Source organism: Neovison vison, chromosome 4 (genome assembly GCF_020171115.1).
Source record: "Neovison vison isolate M4711 chromosome 4, ASM_NN_V1, whole genome shotgun sequence".
Lineage (NCBI taxonomy): Eukaryota > Metazoa > Chordata > Mammalia > Carnivora > Mustelidae > Neogale > Neogale vison.
Window position 1 is genome coordinate 19,651,101 of NC_058094.1, and position 26,479 is coordinate 19,677,579.

Here is a 26,479-nt window from a genome sequence, read left to right on the forward strand (position 1 = left end):
TTTCATCTTCATACTGCCTACATTGTTTGAAACTGTATATTGTTGTTTACCAATTTTTTATCAAAACATTAAGCCATCGATGTGGAGAGCCTTTGTAAACCATTGTGCACGCGGACAGATACCATCGTCATCATTTCTGTTACTGTTGATGGAATGGAGCTGTGTTGACTATGGCTTAAAATGGGAATACCAGAGACACTTGGGTGGCTCAGTTGGTTAGGCAGCTGCCTTCGGCTCAGGTCATGGTCCCAGAGTCCTGGGATCGAGTTCCACATCGGGCTTCTTGCTCAGCGGGGAGCCTGCTTCCCCCTCTGCCTCTGCCTGCCATTCTGTCTGCCTGTGCTCGCTCTCTCTCCCTCTCTCTCTCTGATAAATAAATAAAATCTTTAAAAAAAAATGGGAAGACCATCCACTAACACCTGGAAATAATTTTACTATATAGGTATTGTTACAGGTGGTGATATTTCTGCAATGGGATTTAAGTCATAGTTCTACAGTAAAAGTCTTTACATGGTTTTTATTTGTGTGAGTGCATATATTTGCTCATCATGGAAGTTTTACATATTATGTTAATTTTTTAAAAGATTTTATTTATTTATTTGACACACAGAGAGAGATCACAAGTAGGCAGAGAAGCAGACAGAGAGAGAGAGAGGGAAACAGGCTCCCTGCTGAGCAGAGAGCCCAACGCGGGGCTCCATCCCAGAACCCTGAGACCATGACCTGAGTCGAAGGCAGAGGCTTAACCAACTGAGCCACCCAGGCACCCCCATATTATGTTAACTTTTAACATACGATAGTTAAAAGTAGGTCTTTGAGCCTAGGTGAGCAGTAAGTAGATGGAGCCCTTTTGCCTTTTGCCTATTGCCTCCCTTCCCCCCTTTTTCCCTCCCCTCTCCACAGTGGCAGGGTTTATGGTAACTTTATGGAATATTAGAGTGTTAAAAATAATCCAAAACCGACTCAAAACCAGAGAATTCACTACACTTATTTGAAACCAGCAACTACAGAATTTTAATGACTTGTACACTTCCTTGAAAAATCCACACTTCAGTGCCCAAGCACAGAATTCAGGCCTTGCCACCATTTTGCACCTAGTCACGTATAACTGTTCGGTGACTATGGTAGATTAAAGCTGGATATGGGATTTTTAAACCCCCTTCCTTCAAATCTGGGTGGGTTCTGTGAACACCTCACCCAACAGACTACAGCAGAAGTGACCCTGGGCCAGGGCCAAACAGAGCCCTTAACTGTCCTGACCGTTTCCACTTTCTACCTCTTGGAACTCTTGCTCTCAGAGTCCTGAGTCATCATGTAAGACCTATGACTCTCCTGCTGGAACCAGCACATGGCAAGGCTTGGAGACCACATGGAGAGAGAGGCTCAGCTGAGTGCGGCCTTCCAAGTTCCCGACCAACATGCCAGACATGTGGGTAAAGTCGTTTTGGATCCTTAGACCAACCCAGTCACCAGGTGACCTTAATCCATACCACATGGAGCAGAATTTCCAGCAAGCCTGAGCTAATTCCCTGACCTACAAAATCATGCACTAGAATAAAATGGTTCCTATTTGAAGCCACTGGGTTCTGGCATAGTTCACGCAAGTACAGACGACCGCACAGCAATGAAGACAGCTAAGGCTCTGTAGTGCCTTTAACCAACGGGTTAAAGCGTGCTCCTGGGGTGCACACTCCTCGCTCAACTGTCACGGCCAATTCCCCCAAAACCAACACTGAGTGACGCTCCCTCCGTGCCACCCAGCACTGCAGGAGCTTTGCATGTCAAGGCAAACAGTATGGATGAGGTCCTGGCCTCCCGTGATGTTGCTCTCCAAGGAAGGGAGACAAATACATGAGTCAATTAGAAAATATCAGGTAGTCATTGGTGCCTTAACATGATAAAACAACAACAACAAAACAGCAACCAAAGAACAGGTTGAGGGCTTGGAGAGTGGGAACTACTTTGCAGGGACTGGTCAGAAAAGTCCATCAGAAAAGTCTGAGGGGGTGATTTTGAGCTGGAGCCAAAATGATGAGAAAAAGCCCCAAAGGCAAACATCTGGGGAAGGATATTCTGTGTGGGAGGAAGAGCTAGTACGTTGGCCCTAAGGCAGGAACAAGCTTACGATGTCCAGGGAAGAGCAGGAAAGTGGGTACTTTACGGCTGGGGCACTTGTTAAGGGGTGAGAGGGAGGGAACTGGTGAGGTCCAGGTCTTAGAGCACCTTGCAGGGCCACAGGAAGGCTGTTGGGTTTTTTTTTTTCCCCATTTATTTATTTTCAGAAAAACAGTATTCATTATTTTTTCACCACACCCAGTGCTCCATGCAAGCTGTGCCCTCTATAATACCCACCACCTGGTACCCCAACCTCCCACCCCCCCGCCACTTCAAACCCCTCAGACTGTTTTTCAGAGTCCATAGTCTCTCATGGTTCACCTCCCCTTCCAATTTACCCAAATTCCCTACTCCTCTCTAACGCCCCTTGTCCTCCATGCTATTGGTTATGCTCCACAAATGAGTGAAACCATATGATCATTGACTCTCTCTGCTTGACTTATTTCACTCAGCATAATCTCTTCCAGTCCCGTCCATGTTGCTACAAAAGTTGGATATTCATCCTTTCTGATGGAGGCATAATACTCCATAGTGTATATGGACCACATCTTCCTTATCCATTCATCCGTTGAAGGGCATCTTGGTTCTTTCCATAGTTAGGCTGTTGGGTTTTATCCCGAGTACCATGGGAGGCCAATGGGAGGCCATCGGGAGGCTTGACACAGAGGTCTGCCGTGAGATAATTTGTATTTTGAGAAGCCTCTCGGCCTGCCGGGAGGAGAATGAAGGATACAAGAGTAGAAGCGCTCATTTTAGCGACAGGAAGTGAGGCGTGGATCAGGGCGGAGTGTCAGAGGAAGACGAGGACCGGCTGGCAGGACACATTTTGGAGAATCAGCAGGACTTGTGATGAATTAGATGCTGGAGGAGGAACGCTTAGTTTTTTAAAGTCTCTGCTTTTACCTACGAGAAACTGCAGCCCAGGGCAGCTAGGCTCGCCTCGCCCAAATTCATACAGCTTGCCTGGGTGGACAGAAGATTCAAACAGATTTTTTCAGCCTCCCAAGCTCTTTTGGTCTTTCCCCCCGCACCACACGGTGGTTTTCAGGGCACATTGTCGGGGCTGGGCGTTTTTAATGAGCTAGTGAGCTAGTCACCTAGCAGGCATGGGGAGAAGGCTTCACTCACAGGTTTTTCCTGGGGCAGAGACGCTGACACCTTCTCCATCATCGTAGATGGGCGTCACCGTGACTTTGTACTCGGTATTGGGAAGCAGAGATTTGAGAAGGAGATTGTTCTGGCTTCCAGGCACCATAACCTGAAGAGAAAAGCAAAGGACCCCGGTCTTAGTTAAGACTTCTGTTCCTGTTGGTCTATGAATGGAGCAGGACTCTGGGGACCTGGAAATAACCAGAAGCAAGACAACGTGCTTGAACAGCAAGAGAAAAATAGGCATCCGTGCAAAAGCATTTGTCTGGAATCGCCCTCACAGCAGCCCTCAGCGTATAACCTCGAGAGCAGGTTTAAATTAGAAGCAATTAGGCTCTGAGGAATAGTCTCGCAGCATCTTTTCAGCATTTGTAAAGTGTCCAGAAGTGAGAATCATCATGTCTTTGGAAATCAGGTGTTTGTAGCTTAGGAGGACTCATTCTCTAGCCCAGCCTGCTTCTCATTTTTTATTCTAAACTTCAGTATCCTCTAGAAAATTCAGCCTTCCCTTCTTCACTCTCTCAGACATAATCGAATCCCAGCACTTTAGAAAAGAATGGAAGCTGGCCGGGAACAACAGAACCAGGCATTAAATCCGTGTTTTCCAGAGCAAAACATAGTTCCCAGGAAGACTACAAACCATCACTCTTCCTCTCACGGCTGCAAAAACTGAAAGGCAGGGGTGGGGTCCACACCGCACAAGCATCAGTGTAACACGCCACGTGGCTCCATGGGGCACGTTCTGGTAACCCCCAGCAAGCGCATGGACCAGAAAAGCCACATGTTGGCAATGTTAAAACCACAAGACTTTCTGCGTCTGCTTCAGCAGTCAGACGCTGGCACACCTCAGGGCCATTTGGGGAACTTAATCATGGCTGGAAAAGTGCTAAGTAAGATCTAAGAACTGACCCAAACGTGTTTAAAGGAGTCACAAGACTGGGACAGCTGGAGATCCTTTTTTGATTCCAGGCCTGGGTAAAATGCCAGCAGGAAAAGGGCTGTGCTGTCTACTTCTGGATGAGGGAAGAGACCTATAAATCATGGACTAAGCCCTAGGAAGCCTCGAGTTGAACCCAGAAGGAGCTGTTGCTAAGATACTGTTAAGTTCTAAAAGCAATTTTCTAAGATACGCTGTTAAAAAGGAAGTCTGAATTAGGTGACTTTCTAATGAATTAACACGATTTTACTCCTTGGATGAAAGGGACATTGAAATATCCTACAAGGGTGTGTTGATGTGGACCGGAAGGGAGTTTTTCTTTTCTTTTTTCTTTTTCTTTTTTTAAAGAGCTCTGCTTTATTCTCGAATGAGTTAGATAAGCCTGGCATTAAGGACAGGTAAAGGAAGAAAAGGAATTGCCCTGACTTGCATTATCCAATCAGTGTAGCTTCCTTTAGGGCACTTCTTTTATGTTTATTTATTTATTTTTTTAAAGATCTTCATTTATTTATTCGACAGAGAGATCACAAGTAGGCAGAGAGATAGGCAGAGAGAGAGAGGGAGGAGGAAGCAGACTCCCCGCTGAGCAGAGAGCCTGATGCGGGGCTCGAACCCAGGACCCTGGGATCATGACCTGAGTCGAAAGCAGAAGCTTAACCCACTGAGCCACCCAGGCACCCCAGGGCACTTCTTTTAAATAACTCCTCTGAAGCACAGAGCTTGGGCATTCGGTCCAAGCTGCCCGTTTAGCAAACCACCCATGCTGATATTCCTGAAATAAGGTCATCTCTCAAACTGGGAAATGTATGAGCTTGGAACCAATCCCATTTAGACCGTGGAATTCTGAAAAGCAGTAGAGCTGTTTTGGAGAAATCACTGAGTTAGCTAGGAAGTAGTTGATGTGATTTAAAATATTCAGCCTTTACCCAGCAATTATTATGCACCAGGTGCTACCCTAAGAATTTTAATATAGCAATTCACTTACTCTTCACCACAACCCTTTGAGGTAAGAAGTAACCTTACATTAATTTTACATATGGGGGGATACTGAGGCCCACACAGCTTTTGAGTAACAAAGGCATCCTGGAATCCTGAATATCTAGCCTGAGCCTTGCTTTAACAAGTACACCCTGCTGCATGTGGCTACACTGTCTGAACATTTTTACCCTAATGATATTCATTTCCAAGAATAAAATGTAAATCTCCTCTTGGGGAATGCAACGTTCCTTCTGCTTGGCCTCTGCTTGTTTGCACAGAGCAGGGTAAAGATGGGCTCTTACTAAAAACAGATGCTGTAGATCACAGCAGATGGTGGTTTTGTTTATAAAACAATTCTATAAAAGATGCTTTATGGTTAAATGAGATGCAAATCTAACCAGTGAACTTTCACGTTTTAAATTTTCTTTTAGAAATGGAACTTCATGTCTGGCTCCATTATCGCCCAAAGCTGTTCAGAGCAGCCTGGATCCCATCAGGAGAAACAGGGTTCCCTGTGTCTCATTGTGTTCCCAGCTTATAAAACTGTGTCTAGACGGTGAGTCAAACACTATCTGTGATAGGGGACTGGGTAACGTTGGCGCTGCTGTTTTAATTCCAATCAACTGAAGACTAATATTTTTATAAAATACAATAACACAAAATTTAGGGACAAAAAAAGATCATGTCCTTGGATGTTGCAGCAATGTCAAATCACTATAAATATTTCTAAAAACTTCATCTTATTATCCAAACTTATCTCGTAGGAGACAGAGCCACACACTGAGTCTACGTGTTCTGGAATATTTCTTGCAAATCAGAATTCAGGTCGTGGTTATGGATGTTGACATCTAGGCTCTAGAAAAGTCTGAAATCCTGATCAGCCTTTTACAAATAAAGACGTGTGTGACCTCCATACACTGAGAACAAGTTCAGGGCAAAGTCATTGCTGATCAAGTAGCTTTACTTTCTCCAAGGTCAAAAGCTTTTTATTGCAAATATTTGGCAGATTTGATTAGGTTTAGAAAATATATGGATACTTCACTTACTCCATTGGAACAGGAAACTAAGTTCTCCTTGTTTTCGATACACTGAAATTTTACTTTGGTTTACTAATGTTACAGAAATAACACCATTCTCTCACTTGATCATTTCCTCAAGCAAATCTAATCAGCTTTTACAGTTAAGGAAAATGTGGTAAGATGGTAAGAGGCATTTCTCTTATCTGGACACAAGACCTTTCTCACTTTTATAATGTGCTTTAGCTCTCTGCCTTTGTCTGTCATGCATTATTACTTAAAGATACTCCTTTGGTATTGGGGAGTTCAAGGCCTTTAGACTTTGTTATAGATCTGCAATTGCCTGCCCTATTTTTGTTTTATAATCTAAATCTAGATGCATCTACTTTCTGTCTCTAATACAATAATACACTTATGTAGAAGTAGCCTTTCCTAAACACTGAGATAGAAATTCTCAATTAATCCTCAGTTGGGTCCCTGAAAAGATACCTGTAAATTAAATGTGCACAAATCCAATTCAAGTGGGATTTGGTAGAAGAGCTTGATATTAAAGAATTCTACAGTACTTTCTTCAGTTTAGCAAAAACACTTCTGCACAGCAAATAATCACCACCAAATTTATCAATATTTTTCATTTTTATGAAGGGTTTGCTTAACTGGGGCACATGTGTATTTCAGACCTTTGATCTTTTTTTCCCTTCATGTAGGTGTCCAAGTGTTTCAAAATAAACAGTGTGAAATGAAAGAAACTAGCAAAGGGAAAATTATCTAGAGACAACCCAAAGTAAATATTATTATTATTTTACCTTGCATAGCTTACAAGTGCACGCATGAGATTAAATTGTGTCTTTCCAAATTAGCAAGAATAATTTAGCAAGAAGCTTAATATGTTTCTTGGAAAGAGTAGAAACAAGAAACAAAACTCTTACTCTGGGAAGTTTTTATGGGTCTCATTTTTAGGAACTAAATTAAAATACGGGACAATAACAGGGAAAATCAAACATCCAAATTATGTCCCTAGTTACCATTGCTAAGTACAATTTTATTTTGAATTTTTCAATCATGGGTCATTTAAATGTATGATCTGGGTGAATTTATAACTCAACTTATTTTATTTAAGTGTCTTTTAACTTTCTAAAAGTACCCCCAGCCCAATTTCATGGACTCTCTGGTTATTCACTGTGGATGTGACTATTCCCAAGAATATCACGCTCTGTAACAAGTCCTCCATCAGCCTGAAATTAAGTACTTTCCTGAGACAAATCTGGGCTCAAATAATTGTTTATGGAAGCACATAAATAAAAGTAAATTTCCATCAAAGGCTTTATTCTTAAGGAAGAGAAACAAAGGATAATAGTGTTATTCTTGAGCAATAATGAATTTGGAGATGTCTTTCCTAGAGTGTCTCAAAATAATACAGCAGGCGCAAGAAATGCAAGTAATGAGGTTAAATAAGGCATAGTCCATGACTAAAAAGAAAAATTTCCTTTAGATACAAACTGGTCTTGTCTGATGGGAAGCTCATTTCCTGAATGTTCAGGTTCTTGAATAAAAGGAATGATACGGTGTAAATTAAGAAAACACAAGAAGGCCATGTCTCAACGTATACTCAGGTTTCTAATACGGAAAAACAAATTAAATGAAACAAAGAAAACTCAGCATATAACAATCCAAACCCCCTTAGGGAAACAGTCATATTTAAGGATAAGTTAGAAATGACTATAGAACTGCTGAAAATGAGTTGATGTCAGTGAAAACATAACTATGCATGAATGGGTGCTATCCCATTAGAAACACTTCAACTATATAAAGACAACCTTTCATGCATGCTTTGCAAAGAAACTTTTAATTCTACTCCCAAGGGCAAAGAAGTTTAGTATATGTGTATATATTAAAAGTTTCTATGTTAGAAGTTTATATATGGGTGTGGTTGATCCTTGAACAACACAGATGTTAGGGCTGGTGAGCCCCTGCACAGCCCAAAATCCATGTATAACTTTTGACTCCCCTAAAACTTAACTACCAATAGCCTTCTGTTGACCAGAAGCCTTACTGATTTGTGTAAATAGTTGATCAACACATATTTTTGTATGTTGTATGTATTACACAGTGTATCCTTACTATAAAGTCAGCTGGAAAAAAATGTTATCAAGAAAATCACAAGAGAAAACACATACACAAGACTGTATTGTATTTACCGAAAAAAAGCCACATATAAGCGGACCTGTGCAATTCAAACCCATGTTGTTCAAGGGTCAACAGTATATACAGACAGAGACAGGGCACAGTACACTACGTATGACCCAACTTTGGTGCTCCATCGAATTGGCAAGGCAGCGGAAGCAGCACGGGAGACAAGGTTCAGAAGCTTTCTCAATTTGAAGCAAGTTGTTTGCAGAGCAAGTTTTGGAGCTAGAGGAGCCATTAAGAAACCAGGGGTTAAGTTTGGATGAAGAGAAAACATTAGTTTCGGGAGATGGTAGAGTCACCAAGAAATGAGTCATCAAGCTTGCACGGGTCTCCAGGGACAGCCTCGTTAGGTCTGTTAGTCAGGGAGCTGCATGGTGTCTAGGCAGATGTGCGTATACAGACCGTTCCTATCACTTCTTCCGCATGGTCCCCTTGAGCAGTCAGGTAGGTCACCCTTAACTGCTGCACGCTGCTGTCTGAAATGTCCCATTTTACCCGCAGGCTAGAAGTGGTTTCGTCATCTACAACCAGGTTTCTGATTCCTGTCCGGAAAACTGGAATAAGCACAACCAAGGATTAAAGAACTCTTAACCCATCATATTCCAAAATGAGCTCTAAAGACCGTGTGTGGACATGGCAACAACTACCACTGATGTATCTCTCTAATGCAGAGCCATAAGAAGAACAACTCAGCTTTAGTGGTTATGGTGGGGGGAGGGGGAGGTTGGGCAACATGTCTACTGGGAGCAGATAGAAATGAATTTAAGAGATGCTTCCAAGGTGGATCATGGACCCCTCAAAACTATCAGCCCCGTAGGTATGTATGTATATGTAGGTATATATGTATGTATGTATGTATACATAGACATATATTAGTAAGAGAACCTGGGGAGAAGCCCTTGGACAAGGGGAGCCTCCAAGGGAGCATGCCCATGAACACCTCCCACCAGTGCTCTGCTGGAGAAGCAAAAATGAGGGCCCAGATGTGGTCCACCTCAGGGTATGATCCAGTATCCAACATATATCCTATCCACCTGTTCCCTCATTTCTATTTCAACACTCGTCACTCAAAGCACACATCTCTCATCATGGCTGCCTCTATCCATTCAGCCCATATGGATTTTATCCTTTCTCTGATATCTGTCCAAACTCCTTCATCCATGCTCACTGCCGTGTGTCAGAGATGCTGACCTCTACTGAGATCTACTCTACTGAGTAGATCTCCTCTACTGAGATGCTGGCTTCCTCATTTATACCATCTGACTTCCTTTCACTCTGTCCATCTTTAAAAGACTCTTTCTTCTCTTCATTCATCCATTCATTCAGCAAACATTCAGTGAGTGTTCCCTTCATGCCGGATTGTGTTAGGCCTTTGAGATATATGGGATGAACACTTGACAAAAATAGTAAAAGTCACAGAGGAGACAAAAGTGTGACATAAGCAGGCAAAATTGGGGGAGGGTACTGGGTATTGGGAATGGGAGGCAATGTCTCACCTTCAGGGCTAGACAGGAGTTCTAGATGGCAGGAGGAAATGGGAGAGCTTGAAAAACGTGGTGGAATCCAAGGAGAAAAGCAGAAGGATCTTGGATGTTATGATAAAGAGATTTGGGACACTGTGCTAAAGAAGGGCTTGATACAGATTAACTAGAAAATGAATGAAGCAGTGAATGGATATGTGATGGAGAGCCACTGAAGGGTTTTAGGTAGGAAGAAAAAAAAGTATAATCAAATTTCTGTTTCATCTAGTTGACTGTGACCACTAGTTGGAAGGTGTCTCATAAAGGGGGGAGGTGGAGAAAGTTAAGCTGAAAGAGAAAGTAGCTGAAGTGGGAAGCCCATTAGACCAGCCAGGTCTCAGTTACCCACTGAAATACAAGGACACCATGATGTGAGTAATTCTCAACAGACAGCAATAGAAGTCACTGCGATCTAGAGAAGGGTAGACTCCTGGGCTGTGCTTTGTGAACATCTTTTGAAAGACTAAATAGGAACCCAAAACAAAGATGGAACAGGTGGAGATGTCACAGTGAGGTCCCAAGACTCTTTGGCATTTAGGGCTGAGAAGAGGTTGAGAGGTTCTAAGAGGAGTGAAATCTGAATGGGAAGGCACCATTCCTAAATAATAATATAAAATAAATAAAACTGGGATAATATAACTTCTGTTTAAATCAAAAATCTTATGGGGAAATGGGGACAAACCATTTGTCCTTACCTGACGTCACAGGTCTGGTGGGGGCTATGGTTGTAGATGGTTCGGTCCAAACACTGTCAACTAAAAAAATATTCATGACTTTAAAATTCTGTAATGATTGTAACTGCATGTTTGCGTAAAGCCTATTATAGTTTTCAGAGCAAATTCCCCCTATATTGTCTCACTTGCTTCTCCCAACCATCTTGACTCTGATTGCAAGAAAGAAGAAACAAGTTGTCAATAAGGCAGACGTGCTACCTCTTCTGCTGGTAACGAAACTGAAACCCACAGAAGCGAATGTTTCTAATCACAGATACCAGCCTTCATATGAACATTTGACTTACACATATATCTTTGTGAAACCTCCCGGTTACTGTGAAATGGGGCATAACCATGGTAATTGAAGGAAAACAAACAGTGCTGTAGATCACGCTGGGAAAGGGCTGCCAAGCAAGACCACCAAGGAAGAGCATATGCATATCTTCTGTGTCATGTATACGCCATGGGCAATCGGCACATTGGAGCAATTGTGTGGTTCTCCTCCCAGAGCCCCTCTTCAGGTCGCTCACTCATCACCAGCTTCTGGAATACTGGCTGCCAGTGGCTCAGAGCTCCGGGAACAGCCTCCGGCTGAGGTCACAGACTCTGTCAGGGGATGGCCCGCCTCCAATGACTGGGCATGAGGGGATACAAAGGCTCACCCCCATTGACACAGTTGGGGACAACTGTGGAGGGTCATTCCAGGTCCAGAACACCTCATGGAATTAGCCAAAGACTCAGTTTTCGCTTCTCCCTATGCCTCATCCCACCGTCCTTACTTCCTTACAGATGTGTCTCCCAACTACAGTCTTCAGTTAACCTTCTGGCTGCAATTTTCTGTCTCAGAGTCTGATTCCAGGGAACCTCATCAAAGAAAATTTAATATGTGGTTAATACCTCATATTTAAAAAATGAAGGGATGAATGAATCAGCGAGTGAATTTTATACAAGATTCTTGGAACCGAGATTGACTTGGGAAATTCCAAAAGCTCTTGGACATGCTTGCCCTCAGCTTATTTGTTCACTCATTTATTCACTTTTAAATTATTTTACCCATCCATCGGCCATTCAACAAGTATTTATTGCACAGTTAAAATACAACAAGCACTATGCTAGGTGCTGGGGGTATAATGGTGAACAAGACAGATATGGTCTCTGCCTTCAGGGTGATGACTTAGGATTCTCATATGCTTCACGCAGCGGTGTCATTAAAGGTGAGGGCACATGAAGAACTCTGGGGGACATAGAGAAGTTAAAGCCCTGTAGGCAGGAATAAGGTGGATGGGCAGGCAACCAAGTGGGCAGGAGGGTATCAGAACGGATGGCGGCCGCGGGTGAAGTCCCCTCGGCCAGACCAACACTTACGCGTGGTCCCCACGGCCGTCACCACCTCACTGTCGCTCCCATCATCCAAGACGGCCAAGAGCGAAACCTCATACTCAGTGCCGGGCTCCAGGCCTCCAATAACATGGGAGTCTTGGTCTTCTTTTAGGAGAACCTGGAAAGCATCCGGTGCTTAGTAACAGGGTTTACTTGAAGAGCGGTGAAAGTTAAGAAAAAAACTAATAAAAAGGAAAAACAGTTATCCTGATCGTAGGCAAAAAACAACTAAGCGTAACGAACTCCAGGGCCACCGAATTCCGTTTTCAAGTCAAAGCTGAGACCACATTCCTTTCAATTCCCTCAAGAACTAAGCTATTCATATTGCAAAAGTACCAGTTGGAATTTTTAAATTCAGTGTCATGGATGAAAGTCAAAAGACCTGAAAATATATTAAATATATAACGGAGGCCCTAGCAAAAAAAAAAAAAAAAAAATGCCATTTTAATCTTGGAAAAATCATAGGATTTGACATTTATAAAACTGCATGGCAGGACAAATATAAAAGACTTCTGGGATTCTCAATCTCTTTTAAAGTAAAGATCCACGCAAATGTGCAGGGCTATTCTTTTCCAGAAAAAAAAGCTCCAGATGACTTTTCAGTGTGTTTCAGACAACTCACTTCTTCGGTCTTGCCGCCGTAGACTGGAATCCACATCAACTTGTGCTGCCCTTCGTCCGCCGAAAGGGGATGCCAGGTCACTCTGAAACTATCTGTCGTCACCTCATCGATTTCCAAGTATTGCTGGGCTGGAACCTCCTCTGTGAGTCAAGGAAGGAGACTTTGTCAGGGAACGGAGAAGGCAAGGAGGCCAAACCCAAGAAGCTGCCTGGGCCGCCAGGAAGATGGCCCTCTGGGGGATCTCTGGCTTTCGGAAAGCACGTGGAAGCTGAGAAAGCCGTGCCCGTCAGCCCAGTGGGACCTTGAGTTTCTGCTGTCAGCGTTGGTCCACGGTACAAATCAGGAAGACCATGTATGCGGTATGTTTTTAAAGTCTTCCAGTAATTTCCAGTACTCTTAGATTCTCTATTTGGCTCTTTTCATGAGCTATAAAAAGTAAGAGTGTCATATTTATTAGTTTACAAAGATATCATTTGCTCATCATGTTGAGGAAATTAATAAGTTGGTGCCTTTGAGGTCTAGGGAATGTCCCTGTTAGTTTTATTTGCTTCCGTGACTAAATCACCCCCTCCTAATAAGTTAAAGAAGAACCGGACATCTTTTTCATCTTGTACATATGGGTGCCATCGGAAGTGAAACACGATTGATCAGACCTTCCATGGTTTCCTACTTCAGGGATGTACAACAGAGCCCCAAATCCAACTTAGTGACAGTCTTTGTCAGTCATTGATTTTTATTGCTTGAAATTAGAGATTTTTTAAAAAAGATTTTATTTATTTATTTGACAGACAGAGATCACAAGTAGGCAGAGAGGCAGGCAGAGAAAGAGGAGAAAGCAGGCTCCCTGCTGAGCAGAGAGCCCGATGTGGGGCTCGATCCCAGGACTCTGGGATCATGACCGGAGCCAAAGGCAGAGGCTAAACTCACTGATTTGGAGCCCCGAAATTAGAGATTTTTTAAAAATTTATTTGACAGACAGTGAGGAGTGAGAAAGAGCATGAACAGAGGAAAGGGGCAGAGGGAGCAAGAGAAGCAGACTCCCCGCGTTGCAGGGAGCCCGATGCGGGGCTCCGTCTCAGGACCCTGAGATCATGACCTGAACTGAAGGCAGACGCCCAACCGACTGAGCTACACAGGTGCCCTGAAATTAGAGATTAGGACACCAGGAGAATCCCAACAGGAGTTAGCCTGCAGGGCGTTCTGTGGAATTACTGAACTTTTTTCTGTGAACATTGTTTTTCAAAGGAGCATATTTCGCATCTCTCCAGAATCGCTCCTCCTGTCCTCACTACGGCACTGCATTGCTTTCCCAAGTGCAAGCGACGTTAAGTTCAGACAGCAAACAATAGAACTGTTGCCACCAAGAGGAAAAAATTTTTGTATTTACTGACTACAGGGTATACATAGAAAAGGAAAATCACACAGTCCCATCTTGTGTTTTTTATTTGGGCATTTAAAAGATTCCATATTGCTGTATTAATATTTCAGGCCTCATGAATATATTATTGGCTACGGATTGAATGTCTGAGGTTACATAGTATGCAACTGTCATTCTTGCAGGTCAAAAAAATCGCTGGGTGTCAACAATTCTGGAAGGTCAACTTAATATATGTGCATACGAAAACAGAAGAAAGCTGTGAAATTTTTAGACCCATAGAACAAAAGAAATGGTATAAGAGGAGGGACAGAACAGGATACAAATTTACATAACTGGGACCTTTTGAATTTGAATGAGCTCTCCTCTCTTTCCCTTGCTTTGATAGAAAATAATCAGGCAGTCTCATTCTGGTCACCTAATTGTTCAGTGCTTAATAGAATGTAGGGGGTGCCCTGGTAGCTCAGTCAGTTAAGCATCCAACTCTTGGTTTTGGCTCAGGTCATGATCTCGGAGTCATAAGACAGAACCCTGCTTGGGCTCCGTGCTCACTGGGAAGTCTGCTTAAGATTCTCTCTCTCCCTCTTCCCCTGCCCCTCCCTCCTACACATGCGCAGTCTCTGTCTCTCAAATTAATAACTCAATAAAAATAATGATAATACAACACAAAAATCAAAAATCTCCTCAAAATCACAGTTGAGGAAGCTGCTTCAGCTTCTGGTCTCTATGTAGTTACTTGTGGAAACTTCCATACCATAATAAGGCTTACCTGTGGTAAAAATTCCAGTCAGAGGCTCCGACTGCCCCTCATCATAGATGGAGATAATGGCCACAGTGTACTCTGTGAGCGGCGTCAAGCCCTTCAGAGGGAAGGTAGTAATAGGATCTACTTCAACCTGCAAAATAGAGACATCATACCAGCTACATTCAGCACTCTCCAGACACGGGAAACAGAAGGCATTTTATTATTGTCTGTCATTTACTTGGCCTGGCAGCAGAGCTATAAAGACATCAAATATATTACTGAATTATAAAGCCAGTCAGCTTCTGTATCACACATTTCTAATCTTCACCTTTCAATAGATTACCTTTCCATTAATTCTCGGGACATCTTTGCAACCAATATTATTTCCACATGATTGTGTGGAAAGGAAAGAAAGCGCACATGATTGACAATGTTACTAGAAATAAATGTAATGTTTCCAGTCTGATCTGCCAGGACAGCCAGTTTTGGGCTTTACTGCCCAGGCCCCCTGACCCATGACTAAGTATCACATGGTAAGTCCTACAAGGGCTGCACAGATGAGCAACAAATTAGGGTAAGAATCAGGGGATAGTCATACCAAAGATCACAGTAAAGATTTGAAATATTCCTTTATCTTCCACAGAGAGATTTACTTGGGAAAAACAGGTTCCAATCTCTTTGGAGTACTAAGGATAAGGACCCAGGGTATAGGACAGATTAGAAAAGGAACAGCAAAGAAAGAAGAAAGAAATCATAAAGTAAGAAGAAATGGAAGCGGGATCTAGAACACTGAGCAAAGCCATCCTTGACAAAGAGAAAAAACAGACATGGCTTTATCATGGAAAGGTTGGGTATTGGGCCCCTGAGCTACATAGCACCGGGGGCATATTCTAGACCAAGTAAATGGTGCTCCATTTAAGCATTGTGGGTACATTGTCTCAATTAACCCTTCCAAACCCCTGATAGGGGAGGCACTTAATAATAAGATACTCTAGCTATAAAGATACCCTGAAAAATTGAAGAAATGAACCTATTTACCTGATAGTGGATTCTGCCAAAAAAGATACCACTGAAAATGTTTTCAAGAGATATTTAGAGCACTATCGATAGGATGTGTTATTTACAATACTATCAATGACTATATTTGATAGCACCTGAAGTTAATGGGAAGGTGACTAAGCTTACAGATGGATTTGCTCACAGCAGTCAACGTGAACTTTACCAAAATATAAAATGTGTCACAGTCCTACTTAAAACCTTCCTTGGCTATCTCTACTGCCTTGCAAATCGAAACCAAGCATCCTGCAATGACCTCTTGGTCTTGCATAATCTGGTGCAGTACTCCTTTTCCTGCCATAATTTGAATCACCCAGGGGCTCCAGCCACACGGACCTGTCAGATCTGTGTCTTTTGCGCCCCAGGGCCTTTGCATATGCAGTTCATTCTGTTTGGGATTCTTGCTCTTTTCAAAACTAGACCTTTGCCATCTGTCAGGACTATGCTGAACTTTTACTTCCTGATAGAAGGTTTCTGTTGTCACCTATCTCAGCAGGGCTACCCCCTAACACTGTCCTTGTTTCCTCCCAGCATCAAACATAACCTGAGATTATTTTACATATTTATTTTCTCCCGCATAGAGTGTAAGACCCACCAGGGCAGGACTTTGTTTAAGTTCTTCAGCATGTTGAATCATATTTGGTTTTGAATGAATAGAGGAGGCACCAAAGGTCATTTTTAAGAGAGATAATAAAGGGCTCATCTGAGCTTAGAGCCAATCCAGAAACCGTACACATCACTAAGAAATCAACTGCAGGTCAAAAGAGAGTGTGAGTCCTGGAGGGAAGAGCTTCCGTCTTCACCCTTTTGGAACCCTGAGCCATGCAGCTAAAGAGGGCCGGGAAACCTCAGCCCTTTCAGCCACCCTGGCTGAGATACCGGACCCAGGAGTGAAGTCATTTGGGAAGTTCAGGCTCCGTCAAGCTCCCACATGAAGGCAGGGGTCACCTCAGCTGACTCCACAGGGAGCACCAGAGCCAAGTGTCCTTGCTGAGCTCTGCCCACGCTGTATAACCACGGGTTATTATTTTAAGCCAAGGTGTTGTTTACACAGCAGGAGTGAACTGAAAATATTGATTATCTTCTGAATCTGGGCCTGATAATATTATAGGTCATTCTTAGCATTTAATGTTTATTTTGGTTGGGTATTTTCTGCATGCTTTCTGTGTATTAGTTCCGTTAATCGGCCGTCCACAATTAGAGTAGCTAATTATTGTCCTTAATTTGAAGATGGTGAAACTGAGACTCTGAAAAGTTAAGGAACTTGCCCAACAGAAATCCAGCTGGGACCCAGTGCATCAACACAAGGATTTTGGACCCAAAATCTTATGCACAGTATGGCTTCATTAAACTCGCAGACAAGACAAATCCATATTTAAAATAGGAGTTCAAGACATGTTCTTCTAAATGATATTTACATATTGCTTCTGCTGTTTAAACTCAATAATAGTTGAGTTTACTGAACACTTTTGACATGTCAAGGACTTCACCACATTCATTGTTGGTTTAGCCCCCTTTCCCTCCCACCAAACCCTAGGTATTTATAATAGCTATGTTACAAACAAGGAATGGGAGGCCCAAAGACCAGACCTAACTTCCTGGACATAAAACTATCAGCTGGAATGAATAGTTATGCCTTGACCTCTGTCTCAAATCTGTGACAATGGAATTTCGTGAGGATATCAAATATACACAAAGCAGATTAAATTCAAACTTTCTTAGGTACACCAAGAGACAAGAAGGGGAAAAGTGTGTATATACACACACATATATATGTATATAAGCATCTATCTTTTCAGCATATATATGTTGAAATATATATAAATATATATGTTGAAAAGATCTATTTTATTAAAGCATTAGTTGACTTTGAACAGACCATATTTTATGCATTACCTACTGATTATTTTATTCCATTGAATGTAAAGTTCAAGATGTCATCTATTTTCATTAGTTATATTATGTTTTAGACTGAGTTCTGGAACTGATTTTGTTGGTAGTACTTTTAAGATGTAGGAGAAGAACTTGAGAAAATGATAACAAATGGCCATGATCTCATGGTTATATAACTCTTTTTGAAAAATTTTCAAACAGTCTGGCCTAAAAGCTTAATTTCAACCTAATTCTGGGTGGGATAAAGAAAGAGTCCTTGATGAGGAACAAGGGACTGGGCTCCGCTCTGGGCTCTCTCGTTGAGTCATAGCTGTCGGGAACTGGACTTGCGTCTGAGTCTAAAAATGGTCCTTTCATTTATAAAACTCAAAGGGGAGAACTTCAGTTTTCCATCCTGCTTGCACATTTCCCCAAACCCTCTCCCAGCACATGCTCTCTGGGATGGCCCTGTCCTCATCAGACAAGTCATGTTTTCAGCATGTTTTCTCTAAGGATGGTGTAAGGGGCTCTCTGTAAGAGAAGGGAAGGGAAGGGAAGCACTCAACACATGTTGCCGCCATCATCATCATCACCATCATTGACATTTGGTTGTCTTTCAGTTTTCCTCCTTGGTCTCCAAGCAGTTGGGAGAGAGAGATAATACAGAAAAGACAAAAAGGATAAAGAGGACATGAAGGAGGGAATTGGGAGGAACAGGAAGTAAAGCAGAGAAAAACAAATGGAGTCCAAAACAAAAGCTTATGGTCAATTGCATGTTACATACTAAGTAAATTTTGGTTGGGACATTTTCAAGTTCATTCCAGAATGTTTTGGAAGTTTCCTAAAAACCTAACTGTAGCATGACCTATAAGTAAAAGCTTGATTAATACAAGTTAAAGCAAAATATAGTAGGAATACTCACCCTTAAAATCATACATTCCAAAATTAGGCAAATTAATACCACACTTAATCAAAAGACATTTGTCTAGCAACATTTAGTCTCAATTGCATGGTTAAAAATTAAGAAGAACACACACACACACACACACACACACACCCCAGTCAAATTGGAAATGCTACAAAACCACATATTGTTTATGCATTTTACTCAAATAAAATTTTCTCAGATTTTTATTCGTAGACCATTTTCTCATGTTTTAAATTCAGTTTTACCAAATACAGTTTTCTAATTTCCCAGCATAATACAAATTAGAAAGAGCAAGTACCAAAGGCATCTCCAAAACTGAAAAACACTACAAAAATCCACATGTGCTTCTTAACAAATGGATTAGTTTGGGATCATTCTTTATAACGGCAAATAACCTAAAATACCATAAGAGACCACAACAGTATAACAGTTATCTGAGAAAATTTGGCAAAACTGAATTTAAAACACAAGGAAATAGTATGTTCTTTCTCCTTTTTGTCTTATAATGTAAACAATGAGTCTTGGAACACTACATCAAAAACTAATGATGTACTGTATGGTGACTAACATAACACAAGAAAAATTTTTAAAAAAGAGAGAGAGACCATAACAGTTATAATTTTTTAAAAAGAATGTTAAGTACATTTCTTGTGCTGATCATTTTACAATATATACAAATATCAAATATTAGCAAATGTGCAGTATTGTGCATTCATTATCTAATGTCCCATGTGAGGGAGTTCTCTGCAAAATATTGCTTGGATTTAATTGTAGGAAACAGTTTGTCTCTGAAATGAAAATAGTTTCTTCATCTGGTCAGAAAATAGAAGTGATGTAATCCAACATATTTCCCTCTTGGTCTTAACTTCTTGGATCAAGTTGAGGAAAAATAATACTAACTTTGCTATCTAACCTCCTAAAATATATTCCCAAGGAAGGATTTTGTGAAGAAATGACTATTTGTGAAGAATTTATTACTGACTGAGTATAAGATAGTGTATCTTCCTAAGTTCTATTAAGTTCTGTTATTTGGAAATACTTTCCTACACAAAACTTGAATTATTCAGTGTTGTATTTAACTCACCTAAGTCATTTAACTATCTGAAAGATGGGAGATTACTCAAAAGCAGAGGGATGAGGAGGATTACACAGACATTATTTCTAGTTTACAACATCTAGGAAGAGACCTACTTCCCCACCTCCCTGCACTGGGGCAGACTATATATTCCAAAGATGGCTGCGTCAACATATATCTCCCATCCCTCCTGCCTCCCACCATAAGTGGGACCTGTGTCCCTCTTGTCGAATCCAAGCGGGGACTTGTGCATGTGGCAGAGGTGGTATTCTGTGACTTCTCTTAGTAACTAAAAGCGACACAGCTCTCTCTTTTAACTCTCTCTTTCTCTCTGTCTCTTTGGACACATGTCTGGGGACTTCTGAGCCAGCACATAGAAAGTCTAGCTCCCTTAAAACTGCCATGTCTGAGGGATCTTGTGAAGACTTTAGTCAGAGACACAGAGAGCTGCTCTGGCTCCCAGTTGATCCAGTCTTTGCAGACCAGGCACGAGACATCTGAATGAATGTTCAGATGCCATTGTGACGACATCAGCATCAACCACTATCTGACTACGATCTCATGAGGGACCCCAAGCCAAGAGTATAGATCCAAGTAGTTGACACAGTTTCTGACAGAAACTGTGAGGGAAAATAAGAAATTTGTGTTCTTTTAAGCCACTATGGTTTTGGATTGATTGGTTATGCAGGCATAAAAAAGTTAATACACATCCAGAAAAAATAAATAAATAAACATTATGATCCTCAGCCTACCTCATTAATTTCAGTGCCATCTGCATTGTTATACATAATTCGATAACCACTGATCTTTCTTGACGTTGGGTCCCAGGCTAACCGAGCACTGTTAGAGCCAACATTGGAGATTCTCAGGTTTCTTGGTGGACTTAAAGGCACTTTGTAGTAAGTGGAAGAGAAAATAATTAAAATGTTAAATCACATACACCTTAAAAAGCCCCCCTCCCCCCCGAAAAACACCCCAGCATCTTTGATTCCTAAATAACTTACATATGAAAAATTTTACCCCGATAATAACTTACAACAAAGAAAATGAACAAGTTAACAAAGAAAAAAAAACTTTCCTCGTATGGAATGAATAGTATTAATAAGGTATACATGCTTAGTAAGAAGTAAGATTTAGGTACATTTTCTGTGTCTTTCTTCTCCAATAAATGCTATTATTGTAGCTTGCTATAAGGGCGAAAGATTTATACGATCTGAAGAGAAACCAGAGTATTATAGCTTGCTATAAATAAGAAAACTAATGGATCAAAAACCAGGGCACCTGAAACTAAATCTTAGCTACTTCATTCAACTGTCGTTTGACGCTGGCAAAGTTACTCTACTGCTCCTCTCCACAGTTTCCCATGTGTAAAGGCGAGTTTGATGGCCTCTGTCCTCTCTGCTTGGGTATCTACTAAGCCTTTCCGACTTGACCTGTCCAGAACTGAACTACTGACTCTTCCTGCCACTTCTGCCAATCTTCTTTCTCAATCTCCCCTTCTGAAAAAAAATGGAAACTCCATTCTTCTTATTGCTCAGGCCAAAAACTCTTGAGCCGTCCAACATTCAGGTTTCTGAACTTATGTCACTTTCCCCCTGAGCCTGTCCAGGATCACCATCTGGTGATCTAGAATCTTCCACCCAGTGCTCCCCCAAACTGCCGTCTCTGGTTTATTTCTTATATTGTGCTTTTCTCGATCTACTGTCTCTCTCCCTCCATATATTGTAATTTCAGAGGATTAGGGGTTAATTTTATTCCTGGCTTTATTCCCAATACAGCAAGTTCTCAATACATATTTGTTGACTCAATGAGCAGGAGTCCTGCCCTGTGTAAATCTCACTGGCTTTGTGGGACTAAGTAAAAATGAACACTTTGCTGTCGCTTTAAAAATGTGTAAAGAGGCACTGATATTTCTGCATTCTTTTTTTTTTTTAAAGATTTTTTTATTTTATTTTTTATTTATTTGAGAGAGAGAGACAGTGAGAGAGAGCATGAGGGAGGAGAAGGTCAGAGAGCGAAGCAGACTCCCCATGGAGCTGGGAGCCCGATGCGGGACTCGATCCCGGGACTCCAGGACCACGCCCTGAGCCGGAGGCAGTCGTCCAACCAACTGCGCCACCCAGGTGTCCCTATTTCTGCATTCTTGACTATCAGTTCCATAGCTCTCTGTACTTCCTCAAGGGCCCTCTCCTGATTTAACAGATTAAAATTCATCAATAATTTTTGAGAGTTTCACGAGCTTTTACAGGTTTATAGTAAAACCAACTGTTCAGGTTTATCACATGCTCTATGAGTCTGAGATGTTCTGGAACTGATTATTATAACTCAGGTATCTCGTTAAACCCTTACATAGACTGTAAGGAGAGTATAATATCCCCGTTATATAGGTCATAAAACTGAGGTAACTTGGTCAAGGTCACAGTTAGTAGGAACAGAAGAGCAGTTAGAGTCTAACCCAGGCCATCCGCCAGTTGATTCGCAGCCCGTGAGAGCCAGCAAAGCAAAAACCTAGAAGACAAACCGTGACAGTCGGCAGCATCCCCACAAACTATGATGCTTCCTCGCCCAATTAGTGAAAAGCAAAAATTAGTGAAAAGACCAATTCTTTTCACTCATTCAATATATATTGACTATTTGGCAATAAAGAGCCTGTAGACTTTGGTGACTCTCTTACTATTTGAGGAGCTAAAGAGAACATACAGGAGAGAGAAAGGCCATATAATTGAGTGTGGTGTACACTTTGCTCCAAATTTGTTGAAGCAGCATGGTACAAGGTCTAGTTTTCTTACAGCATCAAAATCCAGTCCCGGCAACAGGTACCCAGAGACATCATTTTTTTTTAGGGCCACCCCCCTCCTTTTTTTAATCAACTAGTACATTTCCTGCCACTGAATAAAATACACATTTTCTTAAGTTACAATGAGCTCTTAAGAGGTTTCAACCTAAGCCAGCATTTCCAATTTAGAATCCTAACATTTATTTTGGGCTTTTTTTTTCTCTAGCATTTCCTCTGAATGACTGAGCCGCTCACGTGTGGTTTCTTGGCCTGAAACAGGATCGCTGGCCTCTTCTCCAAACATGGCATAAACTGTAACTGTGTACTCCGTATTGGGCAACAACCCACTCAATTCAATATCAGTGTGGGTGTCTCCAATCTTCATCTGAAAAGAACACACGTTATCAGATCATTAGCCAATGGGTACCATGCATGGTACAACTGAGTTTGCTCCGAGTACAACTGAGCAAAGGGGAGACTTCATGGAATAAGACTTTGTCTCCTCACAACCCCTTTATTCAGACGCTTCAGCCATAATTTTTCATTGTCTGCTGTCATCTGATATTAGGAACAGATGCCACGGAACCATACAAAACTGATCGCACCCATATGGGCGGTTTCTACGTCTGGACGAGAAGTGATCTCCGCCAGAGTAACAGTGTCACAAATTTAGTCCTCAGGAAAGTGTGGGTGTAACTGAGCCAGAAATGTTGTCTAGAAAGAGTATAAGCTCTAGGCCAGTGATCTCGGGACAGAGCCAAGTGGGCATCGCTCATCACTGGCTAATTCTAACCAGTGCCTTGGCTGGGTGCCCAGTTTTCACTTCGAGCCTGATTGGGCTGGACCAGTTTTGTTGCCCCACTCAACAAAGGGGCCCATACCCTTGTACTGCAAGCTCTTTCCAGGATGCAGAAGAGATCAATCCACATTGACAACCAATGTGGCAATTTGCTTTTTGATCCCAAGATGACTTTTCTGACCCTTGGAGTCAAAGAAACTAGCCAATATTCTCGCTGTGTGCCGAACACATAGCAGCATGGTTTTATTTTTGTTTGGGAAGGAAGCAAACTATCTATCGCCAGAGCCAATCTCCAGTCACACATCGGCCAATGCCATTGTCAAATTAGAAATTTTAATTTTGAAGTATTTTCATCTATATAAAATAAATGTAGAGAAAAGAATGTGATTCACCCTGACGCGTCCATCACCCAAACTTAATAAACATGAAAATGTTGTCATGTTGACTTCCAATCTTATTTTTAAAGGAGCTAATATATTCAAATAAACAGAAGTTCTTTCTCATTCTTTGTGTTCACTATCTACACAAATGATGCAGTCTACCTTCCTGATCCAGTGTTTTACTTCTCCTTCTCCTTCTATCTGTAAATAATATACAGTTCTGTATGTTTAACGTACATGAATGGAATCCTAGTGACATAATTTTTTGCAACTTTTTTTCTGTTGATATTATGTTTCGAGTTTTATCCATGTTGATGTGCAGGGATAAAGATGACATTATTAATTCCTTTTGTATTTTTTGGTATTCTTTTGTATAAATATTTGCTATTTTCCATCCCTCTCCTGATGAACATGTCAATCGTTTGCAATACTGTGTTTTGAATAAATGCTTGCATCCCAAAAAGATTTATAGGAGGTTTCCTTAAAAAATTATATATATCTTCAACTTGATGATATATTTCAAATTATTCCATAAGGCAGCTGTATCAGTTTACATGCCAATTTACAGACCAATTTACACAAATGATTCTGTTTCCCATATGCTCACTAATATGCAGTTATTACTGAACTTTAAAAACCGTTTGCTAATCTACTGGGTGTGAACAGGTATTCCTTTCTTTCTTATTTTTCTCCTTCTTGGTGAAGCTGGTCATTATTTTTAGCATCATTTTTTAAGCCTTCTTTCTGCCAAAATAATTCAGACCAACATTAAATCCCAAATGAACTAAAGCTGTCTAAACCTTAGAAATAAAACACACACACACGTCACAAAAGCTCTGTTCCCAGCCCTCATATTCACCATAGTTTTGGCCCTAAACAGTTCTGTCACCAGAAGCAATGTTAAAGACAATGTTTAGATAATAGTAAAGATTTGAGTTGAACTCCCTCTTGACTACTCTATCTGCCAATTCAAACACTTCCAAGTTTACACACATTTCCTTGTCATTCCTTGAATATCTATGTTGTAGTAATCTCTCCCTATAAATTAAAAACAAAGACAAATAAATCATTTGAAAGTTGAAGATTCATCATTTAAAATGTAATAAATGCAAAAAAATTCATACTAACACATTTTTCTACCTTTCAAATTAGTAAAAAAAAACTTTCTAAGTCAGTGTAGCTATGGGGAAACAGCCATTCATGAATTGCATACAGCAATATAAATTATAACACATTTCTCTAGAATCATTTGCTAATAGTTAGTATAAGCCTTAATAATTTGTATGCCCTCTGAGAAAAAGAAACCCCATTTCTAGGAATTTATCCTAAGAAAATAATCTGACAACCTTGCCAAGTTATATGTTAAGATTGATCACCAAAGCATATTTTACAACACATTATCTAAATGCCCCCAAACATGAGATTAATTAAACATGACCTGGTACAAAACAATAGCATAATACTATAGCACTTTTTTAACAACCATATAAAATATTATTTAATGGTATGAAAGATCCTTACCATAAACAAAATGAAACAGAAGATGACAAAACCATCCCCATTTGTTGCATTTAAAAAATGCATTAAAAAGACTTCAATAATATTAACAATAGCTATTTCCAGGTGGGGGGATGATAAGTGATTTCCTCTTTTACCTAGAGTGAATTTTCTAAATTTTAGAATAAAAAAAAATCCATTTTCAGGAAGTCAAAGATTCTAGAACTCTAGTGGGCAGCAGGTAGTTACCTCTTTTTCATCCCCAGCCAGACCCTCCGTGAGAGGAGCATAGAGGATCAGGTATCCGGACGCTCCAGGGACCGCTTGCCATCTTGCCCTCAGACTGTTCTCAGTTACATCGTACAGTTCAAGGTCAGAAACCATAGGTAAAGCAACTGCAAGAGATTTTTTTTTTTTTTAAATTCTCAGCCATTTATCAGTACGTCTGTATATTTCAAAGTATCTAAGTGTTACTATCTACTAAGTACACATAGTTTACTTTTCAGATAATATTCATCCTTAAATATGTTCACACAGTCTTGACAAACCCTTCTGGGAGGGCAAACATAGTGAATGTTTAAAAACAGGAGCAATGTCTTCTAGTTTCTTATACCCCGTTGCTGTGATGGGCACATTTCTCTGGAAGCCAGTCAAAACCTAGGAGACTATTCTGACCACTGTTTTATGCCCCTCCCCCAGCATTGTGTCTGCCATAAAGGAGCTGTTAAAAACAGTCCCTGTGTCACTTAGTAAATGACAGAATGGGTGGCTGGGTGAACAAATCCATGAATGAATATATACCCATCCAGCCAATCAGAGACAGTGAAAAGACATGAATGAGTCCGTAGTTAAATTAGTTCATAATACACATTCACTAAATACTTGTTTATTAAGTGAATACATGTATTTTGCACCCTTCACCACCAAGGTTGCTCTCTCCTTATCAAAGCAGAGGTCTATAACATCCTTCTCCATACGTAGCACTGTACACAGGACATACATACAGCATGGACCAGCATAGAGCATCACACCCATGGCCTAGGACTCTGAGTCAGGATGCCCTCAGTACAACCTGAACAGAAATCCAGCTTAAGAAAGGTCACCTAAGCATTGTCGTACAAGGTCAGACGTGGGGTAGACTTCAATACATACGTGTGGTTTCAGTTCCCCGTAGGCCTTCACTAGCTGTGTGAGCATATATTGCGAAGACGGCTATCTGATATTCAGTTAAAGACATCAAGCCTTTCAACACCGTGGAAGACACACTTCCATCCACCACCACCTGATTAAAGAACAGTTCGAGGAATGAGACTAGGGAACACCTGATATGCAGAACTGAAACCAAAGAGCAAAATA

The 26,479-nt window shown here is 41.1% G+C and overlaps 1 protein-coding gene across 4 annotated transcripts in view; it reads right to left on the minus strand.

Annotated features, from left to right (window-relative positions):
• COL14A1 (collagen type XIV alpha 1 chain) overlaps positions 1-26,479 on the minus strand; it is a 219,313-nt gene that overhangs the window by 115,016 nt on the left and 77,818 nt on the right. For all 4 annotated transcript variants that reach the window (XM_044245032.1, XM_044245031.1, XM_044245033.1 and 1 more), the window contains exons 11-20: positions 26,276-26,405; positions 25,373-25,518; positions 22,703-22,832; positions 20,424-20,563; positions 14,765-14,891; positions 12,621-12,760; positions 11,984-12,116; positions 10,601-10,660; positions 8,788-8,939; positions 3,244-3,373 (exon numbers count right to left, since the gene is read on the minus strand). In XM_044245032.1, coding sequence (XP_044100967.1) covers positions 3,244-3,373; positions 8,788-8,939; positions 10,601-10,660; positions 11,984-12,116; positions 12,621-12,760; positions 14,765-14,891; positions 20,424-20,563; positions 22,703-22,832; positions 25,373-25,518; positions 26,276-26,405 — 1,288 coding nt within the window. The remainder of the gene's footprint in view (positions 1-3,243; positions 3,374-8,787; positions 8,940-10,600; positions 10,661-11,983; positions 12,117-12,620; positions 12,761-14,764; positions 14,892-20,423; positions 20,564-22,702; positions 22,833-25,372; positions 25,519-26,275; positions 26,406-26,479) is intronic.